General features: G+C 40.2%; 1 protein-coding gene across 1 annotated transcript in view; it reads left to right on the top strand.

Moving 5' to 3' along the window:
- Positions 1-10,416, top strand: part of Dock11 (dedicator of cytokinesis 11) — a 196,672-nt gene that overhangs the window by 67,250 nt on the left and 119,006 nt on the right. Inside the window, exons 7-10 of the mRNA XM_026790137.1 lie at positions 4,656-4,790; positions 7,516-7,693; positions 8,071-8,150; positions 9,315-9,398. Of these exons, the coding sequence (XP_026645938.1) occupies positions 4,656-4,790; positions 7,516-7,693; positions 8,071-8,150; positions 9,315-9,398 (477 nt within the window). The remainder of the gene's footprint in view (positions 1-4,655; positions 4,791-7,515; positions 7,694-8,070; positions 8,151-9,314; positions 9,399-10,416) is intronic.

Raw genomic sequence — 10,416 nt, 5'->3', positions numbered from 1 at the left:
ACACACACACTCTCATACACAAACACACAACACACACATACTCATGCTAACCTGAGATCATATCAGGCACCATATTCTAAGCTATGGTTGATATTTTATTTAACATTTATTTTTATTATTACTATTATTTTTTGTTATTGTTGAGATAGGATTTCATGTAGCCAGGACTGACATCACACATTTGATCCTCCAGCCTCCACATCCCAAGTGCTAGGACTACAGTTGTGTTCCACCATACCTGGAAATTTTAACTATTTCATAATACACATATAAATTATATGTTCATGGTATCGTAGCATGAGTTTTGGAAACATGCATACATGTTTAAATTAGAGTGAACATGTGTTTTCATTTTTTACTGTGAAAGCTTTGCCTTCCTTTTTTGAAGTAGACAGTGCATTGCTCTGTGTGAGTGCCTGGTTACGCTGTACCATCCCAGAACAGCTTCCTTTCTTCAGCTGCCACTGATAAAGCCTTGCCCTTCTCTCTCTTCTCTGCGCCCTCCGTAGATGAGATTTTGATTTACCATGAGTGAGAAGCCATTGCAGGGTTTGAGAGAGACTCTCTCTGTGGATGTCACAGGAATGTGACTCCAATTTAAGTAGTCACCACTGTGAATTTAAATACATCTTTATTATCTCTGTTAGGGAAGATGTGAGTGGATATATATCCTCAAGTAAAATAGTTATCTGTTGATTTCAAAGGACTTGAGGCCTTTTGATGAAAACTCTGATGTAGAATTAGTATTTTAGCATCTACTTTCTGAAATGAAATTCTGAAATGAAAAATATATTTACCTGTATCCTAAATTTCTGCATCTTGGATATTTTGAAAATTTCTTCTTGGTTCTATAGTATTGATTTCAGATGCTCCTTTCTTCTTTGACAAAGGGACCTACAACTTCCCAGAAGTTCAAACCTAACCTAGCAGTGCGAGAAAGATGGCTCAGAGAGAGAGAGAGAGAGGTAGCTTAGAGGTTATAGGTACTTGCTGCTCTTGCAGAGGACCAGGTTTGATTCCCAGCACTCATATGACAGCTCACAACCATCTGTAACCTAGATTCCAGGGCAATCTGAGGCCCTCCATTGGCCTCCATGGGCACTAAGCATTCAAGTTGTGCATATACATAAATGGAGGCAAAACACCCCTACACATAAAAAATAATTTAAAAATTATTTAAATAATAGATACATCATTGACTCTTAGAATGGAAAGAGAGTATAGCCATCTCCTGATCTGTCGTTCATTCACAAACCAATTTCTATACAGGAGTGACTTAAAAACAATTTCTAAGCCACACATAGAATCATATCCATGTAGTCCCAGCTATTCTGGTGTCTGAGGCAAGAGGATCAACTGAACCAGGGATAAAAAGTCATCCTGAGCAATGGAGTGAGACCTCCATTGCCAAAAAGAGCAAACAAAGCAATTCTTTGCTATGCAAACGGTGTGCTTCTAATGTATAAGCCATCTCACGTGTGAGCGTGTTTGTGTGTGTGTGTGTTGGGGTAACTGTCAGTCTAGGAAAGCTAATGTGTAACTTGTTCAGTGAACATCTAATATATGGGCCATCTCACGCGTAAGTGTGTGTTTGTGTGTGGAGGCTAAATGTTAGTCCAGGAAGGTGAATGTGGACCTTGTTCAGTGAGCAACTAATTTCTGGGCCATCTCACACGTAAGTGTATTTGAGTGTGTGTGTATGCTGGGGGGCGGGGGAGGGTAACTGTCAACCTAGGAAGGCTAATGTGTAACTTGTTCATGTTCAGGGAAAGGGTTTGTAGAGTCTGATGACAAAATGACCTCCTAGCTCACCTGGTCCAATCCAAGTGAGGAGACCGACAGAAGCAGCAGCCTCAAGGACAAATGTCACAGGGGCTCCTGGATGAGGGTCAGGATCCTCAGCCTTCGGGACCTCTGCTCCTTCCAAGTGCCCTTTTAGGCATATGCTCTCTCTCTGATTTCTGAACTACCTAGCAATTACACCTCGCGGTGACACTGTGTTATAGGCGGGTGATTGCCTATAATTTCCCTTCCCTAATCTTGGAAGTGGTGGCTGCTGCAGAATGCCATTGCTTGGTGAGACAGCTGCACACGAAGGCATTTGTGCAGATGGTAATTGGACTCTAGGCCACAAGTGTTTTGCTCTGTGCCTTTCCTTCTCTGCCCTCGCTTTGTGGCTGACGGTGGGCTTTTCACGCAGATTTGGCCAGCTGCCTCACTGAATCTGTACCCTTTGAGTTGTAGATTTGTTCACAATTAAACTTTTAGTTGGGTTGCAGGCTTTTAAATCATACTAATTTTTGCCTAGAAGATCTATTGATTTTTGTCATGTAATTACTGTTGTAACTTTTAAGAAGTCATAGATGCACAGTCTCAATGCTCCGTAAATTATTCATTTAAAATAAGCTCAGGATGTAATTTTAGGTTTTCTGGTTCCATTATTTTATTAAGAGATGTGAACCATTGTCACGAAAAATACATAAATATAAATGATATGATCACCAACGTTGTTGTTTGTTTTTGAGATAGGATGTCATATAGCTCATACTGACCTTGAATTCACTGTATAGTCAAGGGCAACCTTAACCTTCTGATCATTCTTCCTCCTGAGTACTAGTATTACAGGCATGTGCCAACATGCCTGGATATAACAGTCATTTTGTTTAACTTTTTTGCATATTTATATAGACTTCTTTATATAAACATAAATATGTTTTAATTAAATATACATTTTAGGCATTATATTATATTACATTAGTATAATTATATTGCTATAATTACATATATTAAATATGTTTTTATATCTATGAAATACTTGAATTCCTCCAATTTGAAGAATCCCAAATTCACTGATTTCAGATTTTCAGTTTAAGGATGTAATCTCAAATGCTTCTCTGACCCCAGGCACTTTAGTTAAAGGCTACTCAACTTGTATATGAATAAACAAAAGACATAAATACACATAGGAGCACACTCTCTGTATTTCTGTGTCTCGGTAAACTAACATTTACTTGAGGCTCTACAAACAAGCTGGTGTTTTTCTGCTTGTTCTCCCTTCTGTTGATGCCATATAGCCCATATGCCTACTTACCTGAAATAGACGCTGTAGCGTTTACCCGTCTGACTTGGCAAGGAGTCCCTCATACTAGTACATTTTTGTATTCATTCACAAATAGATGATCCTCAAACAAGTCCAAAATGGTTGTAAGCATTATTATTATTTTACTTTTTTTCTAAAAAGAAATACCCCATAATATTGCTATATAATTTAACTTATTCATGCTATGGAGAAATAAATTGTTGATGTTTCAAGATGCTTTGGCAGAGAATTTAAGTAGTTGGCAGGAATGATCGGGTCCAATAATGCTCTTTTCATGATATTTAAGTCCTTTAAATATCAGATTACAGATCATATTGGGTTGTCAGATGGGTGATCGCAAATGGCAAGCTTAAATCTTCCACTTTCATGAGTAAGACATGATGCATAGGCGTGTATTTCCTCACTAATCACTTGGAGTCTGTTTTTCTGGCTCTGTTACTATTCTCATTCTGGAGTGCTTTCAGACCCACGATTCTGGGGAGTTATGACTGGAGTAAGTTTTACTTTCGCTATGACAAACGCTTGACACAGCCTATAGTTTCTGACTCATTGAAAAAAAGCACAGAAACATCAAAGGGTTTGTAGTCCCTTCTGCTCACTCTATTTATTGTACTCTCTGGGAGAAACAAAGGGGAAACATAAAGGCATTTGGGTAGTCTTCCTCTCTTCCTCATTCCTGTAGGCAACAGCCTACTCCCATCTCTGGTCACATGGCCCAGGCCCCTTGGGCCCTATTGATTCAAACTTCAGCACTGAGGCCATTGGTGATTCTCTCTGCTTCTCTGGGAGAAAGCTCTAAGTGGGGTTTTCAGGAGCAAGAGTTCCGGTCCACTGTAACTGTTCTGTGATATGAAGGTGATGTAAATGTGCATGCCTTTTAATACTTGGATTTGTGGAAATGAGACATAATTGCAAAAGATCTACTTGTTCCTTGCTGTTAGACAGAAAAGGATACTGGGTGAAGAGGCCAGTGATTCAGATGTAAAAGTGTTTTATACATTTTCAAGTGTTAAATATTCACCATTATCAATATATTTGATTAGCTAAGGGTAAATTGCTTGACATCATAGTATCTTTAAACAAATAAGGAACAAAGCTAAGCATAATTCTTTCTTATTTATTTATGTATGCATGTATTTTGTATGTGTGTATGCATGTATGTGTGTGTGTGTATGTGTGTCCCTAAGTGTATATGTATGGATACATGCTAGCACATGTATGGAAGTCAGAGGAAACTTTCAAGAGTTGGTTTTATCCTTTTACCATGTGAGCCCTGTGTATCAAACTCAGGTCAGTGGGCATGGCACCAAGTGTCTTAACCTGTCAAGCCTTCCCACCAGCCCGAAACTCAGGTCAGTGGGCATGGCACCAAGTGTCTTAACCTGTCAAGCCTTCCCACCAGCCCAGAAACCTGATTCATAACAATTTCTGGAGATTGTCTGACAATTCTTCAGATACCATGGCTGCCAAGATGTTGAAGGTTTTTGGTTCAGATAAACAGACCTTCTGCCGTGAGTATATGTTACAGTGGATCTTGGCTGCATTCTCCTTCCAGGTGTTCAAGAGACGGTACTTTTACTTGACTCAGCTGCCTGATGGTTCATACATCCTCAATTCTTATAAAGATGAGAAAAATTCCAAAGAGTCTAAAGGTTGCATCTACTTGGACGCATGCATTGATGTTGTTCAGGTAAGGCTATTCTTTCTCCTTCTCCAAGTGGGTTGTTGATGAACTATTAAAAACCTCGGCAGTTCCCCTCTTGGTTGATGGCATCTCCATGCCCCTAAACACCTGTATTAGTAAACTCTAAACTTCCTTACACCACTTCCATTCAGGGCCAGTATTTAAAAGTTTATCAAATCCTTTGAGTCTTACTGCAAAGTGCGTCTTGATTCACATTTTTCTCTGAATTTTCCCTGATTTTTCTCTGGGTATCCCTTGTATACTGCCTACTCTAGAATTTTGATTTTTTCCCATTTAAGATTTCTTTTTAAATGAATATGTTACTAGCAACATTACTGAAGGGTTACTACAGCCAGTACTTGCTGTGAAGTACTTGCTCCTTCAGCCAATAGTCTTTAAGATGCCAGCCCACTTGGGCATGGTCTCTTATACTATAAATGTGGCTGTAAAGCCTGCGCTTGCTCTCTTGCATCCGGCTCACTTCTAGCTGCTAGATTCTGTTTCTGTTCCCCATTCGTGCAGAGGATTGTGATCTGTAAGTACCCCCTAAATAAATAACCCTTTATTAGAAAAGAAAAAATGTTTCTTTTTTATCATTACTTCTTTTTATGTGTATTTGTGTATATGGGCGTGTGCACATGCGTGCAGGTGCCTGAGGAAGCCAGAAGAGAGCACTGGATTCTCCTGGAGCTGGAGTTATAGGCAATTATCCCTGTCTAAAGTGGGTGCTGAGAACTGGCCTCAGGTCCTCTGTATGAACAGTAGATACTCCTAAACACTGAGCCATCTTTCTACCCCAAATCTTGCCTTCCCAACTCCCAGTTTACTGTTTTACTTTAGTCCATCTTCCTGAGACAAAGTGTGGATCCCTCACTTGTCTCTTTAAAACCTCCGGGTCTTAATTTCCTGCCTCACAGAGGAAAATCGAAAGCTCTTACCGAGGGACTCAAGCCCATGGTGATATGCCCTTAACCTGTTGTCTAGTTTCATTCCTGTGCATCTGTGTTCTGATCACAAGCTGTGTATTCCATGGATTTCAGACATATTTGTGGCTTCCCTATTTCTTATTTCTTTATTTTCCTGATGCTGGGGATGGAACCTAGGCTTTTGTGCATGCTACACAATATCCCTAACCCATGTTTTATTTTGACACAAAGCCTTATTAAATTACTCTTATCTTTTAAAACTCAGTTTAAATTCCCGTTCAACCTTGAAGTGCTTTCTGTTTCCTTCCTTGCTATCATTCCCACCCAGTCAAATCCAGCTCCCGGTCCGCTGGGCTATCCCTTGGCTCTTTCCTTTATCACAAGCACACTTTAAATTGTGTTTTGTTCGTTCCTTTTTGTGTTTAGATTGCAAAGACCCTCTCTCGCTCATTCCTGGAACTCCTATAATAATTAACAAGGCCGCCCACACCTTAGGGAGTTAGTAAGTGTCTATTGATTTGAATTCCTGGTGATGTAGAGAAAGGTCAGGTGGGAACGAGAAGGCAGAGAAATGACTCGAATAATGAAGTGATTTATTTGAGTATTTTCAAAGCTATAATGTCAGCTTAATAATATCTTCATGCTCCATCCAGTAAGATTGCTGTGAGGTTCAAGTGAAAAAAATTAAAACTGTAGCCACCTTTGTAAACTCAACATGCTTTTCATTAGGTCTGGTTTGGTGTGCACAGTGCTGAGGCCCAAAGTTCATGTCTTGAGCACACCCAGCGCGAACTCTACCTCTCAGCATCAGCCCCAGCCTGAAGGTTTTTTGAAATAAATAATAATCGCACATTTTAATTTTACTGGAAGAAAAGAAAGGCAGACATGATTGCGGAGCTTTTTCAATCAGTCCTCTTCCAGTGACCTTTCTCGTTGTCCTCCCACAATGTCTCTTTATGATTCCCTCTCCTAGTGTTTTCAAATGCAGAAATCATTACAGCTTGCTACGTCGTTTAATTTCACCCTTTTCTGTTCTTTGAAGACGAAAAGGTCCAGGAAAGTCGTTGGTTTCTTCTTAAATAATGACCGTGCAGTGGAGAGTTATTGATTTATGATCCTTTCTTGAAATGATTGCTGGGGTGCAGAAGAGGGGCAGCATGCCATTTCTTTTGTCAGGACAGAGAGGGTGGTAAAATGTGTTATTAGGTTTGAAGACAGGAAGGGGTCTTTTTTCCTTTTCTTTCCGTTTGAATATTCAGTGTGGGCCACTTCACATCTTATTGAAAGTCGCAATTTGATGTGAAACAGTTAGGGCCTTCCTTCCCCAGTGATACTGCTTGACCCTGTGCATGCTGGACCCAGTCACAACCCTGTGCTCATGAGGAGAGGGAAAGGAAGCATTGCATTTGCTTCTTGTGACATTTTAGCTGGGTTCTAACATCTGGTTTTGAAAAGCCTATAAAATAACGCAAGGGAAATTTTTGGATGAAGAGAGGAAAATGTGTTCTTGTTTTAATGGTGGTGGTTTGGTTTTCTAAATGTGAAGGGTCGCAAAGGCCTTAAGTGATTGATGTCTGGCCGCTTTGTCCTTATTGCAGTTTGCTCAGGCCGCGGAGGAGCACCAAAGATAGGTTTGGTATGCTCTGGGAATGTCTATATCTTATCGAAAGAATTAATGGTTTTGTGAAATTGTTGGTGTACATATAGGCTGAGCTGAGGGAAAAAATAAACAAGAGAAAACAATTAATATCAAAAGGGCAGCTAATCTAATTGAACAGGTGTTTTCTTTTTTTCCCCTTCGCTAGTGCCCCAAAATGCGCCGTCATGCTTTTGAAGTCAAGATGTTAGATAAGTATAGCCATTATCTGGCGGCTGACACTGAGCAGGAAATGGAGGAATGGTTGGTAACGTTGAAAAAGATCATTCAGATCAATACTGACAGTTTAGTGCAAGAGAAAAAGGAGACAGCAGAAGCAATACAAGGTAAGAACCATGAAATGACTCATTCGTAAAGGAGGCCCTCATCTGTAATCCCTGGGAATGTCCTGCGGGCTAGGTGAAGATAGAACCTCCACAATGAAGGCCAACCTGCTTCTTCCTGAAGGATGGACTGCAGGACAGGCTTTTCAAAGAGCTGGGACTGCATGGGCCCTGACACTTGAAATACAACCATGCTGAAATGGATAAGAAATTCATGGCAGATTTTCAAAAGTCCATTAAAGTTTCCCCGGTGCTTTCATAATCACAATTCTTTGCCATAAATCTAGCAGGAGAGGATGGGGTGGGAGAGAGGATAGTTCTCTTAGGTGATTAGCAATGCTCTGTATGGCTTGGAACATCTGCTTTCCGTGAATCTGCAGATGATGAAACGAGCAGCCAAGGGAAAGGCGAGAACATCATGGCCAGCTTGGAGAGGAGCATGCATCCGGAACTGATGAAGGTATATCTTTCTTCTGGCAGCTCACCTTCCACTGACATGATGCAGGGCAAGCTGGTCAGGCTTCAGTGCTGCATTACGTTTGGGAATGTCATTTTCGAGTTCAGACACCTCCCCAAATTGATGAAACAGGCATAAAAAGGATGGTGCATTCCAGATGAAGGACTCGGAAGTGTCCACTCTCAGCATGGAAAAATCTTTTTTTTTCCCCTAGACCATACAAAAAGGAAAAAGAAGCACACCAAACTTCTAAGCTTTTGTAGCCTTATTAATTTTATCTACTATTATTCAATTTCATCGTTAAATAAATATTCTTTCAGTGGGCTCATGATGCAGCTTGTACAAATGGGATTCAGTCCAATGGCACATGCTAATTTCTTCTGTCAATCATGTGGATAATGTACTCAGATAAAGACTTTGGTGAACAGCCACTGTTTGTGCTACTTCCCCTTATTTGTGGAGTTTGTAATAAAAAAGAATGTGAAGGTAGACAGTTATTGCCATGCGTATCTTAGTGGGATGTAAATTCTTTCTGTTACAGTGAATTAGAGCCTATAAACCTCTTGTTCGTTTGATCGCTGTTGAGGCTACTTACACATTTACTTTTGTTTATTTCCCGGGACTCGTGATACAAACGCCGTTCTGGTTTTCTGTTTTAAATTCACCCTCTCTGAGAATCTAAAAAACATCTTTAAAGGATCGCAACCTGCTCATGACCCCATGGTCTGTGATTTCTGAGTTTGTGGGTTTTAGCTGAATCCTTCTTGTGGTTTTTAGTCCTGCGAGATGTATAGTCATTATCTCCCCGAAGACAATAGAGTCCGAATCGTATATGTAGCTTACAGCCAGCACTATGGAGATGTCAAATATGGTACTGTTCTCTTTTATTTCTTGCTTGCATCCCAAGTCTTTTGGATTTATTGTTTTATAATGAGCACAAAATGTAGAATAATTAGGTCTTATGGAAATGTATAATAATCAGATCTTAGTATTAATCTCAATGATGGTGCTGTACTCCCCAGCCAATCAAGCCTGTTAAAGCCATATTACATGCATGGCAGCAAACATGGCACATGGTGTCACTGATCTGTATAAACGATAGAATTGCCTGGCATTTAGTCTTGTTTTGAAGGAAAGGTAACAGTGTTATGTATCTTTAAATTTTAGTATGGCAGAGAAACAGAACAGCTGAACAAACTCAGTAGAGGAGATGGAAGACAGAATCTCTTTTCCTTCGACTCGGAGGTGCAGGTATTGATATATTTCTAATTCAGATATGCATGAGTGAGGTGGAGCAGGTTGGTGGTGGTGGTGCATGTTCTCTGAGTTGACTCCCCACTCAAGAGGACTGCTAATAGCATGGGACAGAATGTATATATCTTCTCCTCGGTCTCCTAGATCCTTGCATCATGCTGCTTCCCATGGGTAATTTACATAATGCCTATAGGTGATTAAGTACAACTGTGATCTAGTGGCAATGAATATCTACAATATAGAGAGTACTGAATTCAATGAAATGTGGATTTTCTCCATTTGATATTGGTATATAGAACAGGGAAGTACACAGTATATGACTAGATAGTTTCTAAACTAAGAATATTTCGCAAAATTATCTGGGGGAGTGAATTTTTGTTGTCTTCTCCTCCTTTCTATATGAACTCTTTTTCTAACAGTTTATTGTTGTTGTCGTTGTTTTTGTGTGTGTATGTGTGTCATTTGTGTAGGCAAACATATGGTGCACATGTGGAGGTCAGAAGACACCTGTGTGGTGTCTGTCCTCTCCTTTACTCCTTAATGGGTGCTGGAGATTGAACTTAGGGTGACAGGCTTGCATGGTAGTGCCTTTACCCACTGAGCCAACTCCTGTTTTCAATAAAAAATATAACATGAACATGGCAGTTTTTAGTCCAGTAAAAACATATGAGGGATATATAAAATAATTTGAGGAAAACTAATTTTGTTATTTCCTTTTCCTTTGTGCTTGAAGAGTTCTTGAATTGAGTTCTAAGTGTGTATGTGTGATGCGTACGGTAATGAAATTCCCATGTAAAATTGATACTGTGGGGCGTGCATGTGTGGCGTATGACTGTGTACAAGTAAGCATATGTGTGCACCTTTCTGTGCACCTGTGACAGCCTGAATTTAGCTTGGCACATCTTCCCCCCATCACTCCACACCTTCTGTTTGGAAATGGTTCTCTCCCTGAACCTGGAGCTCAATGATTTAGCCAGACTAGCCAGCAAGCCCCAAGGATCCACCCACCTGTCTC

The sequence above is a fragment of the Microtus ochrogaster genome, unplaced genomic scaffold (genome assembly GCF_000317375.1).
Source record: "Microtus ochrogaster isolate Prairie Vole_2 unplaced genomic scaffold, MicOch1.0 UNK42, whole genome shotgun sequence".
Lineage (NCBI taxonomy): Eukaryota > Metazoa > Chordata > Mammalia > Rodentia > Cricetidae > Microtus > Microtus ochrogaster.
The sequence above is the reverse complement of the archived record's forward strand: the minus strand, read 5'-3'. Positions and strand labels throughout refer to the sequence as shown.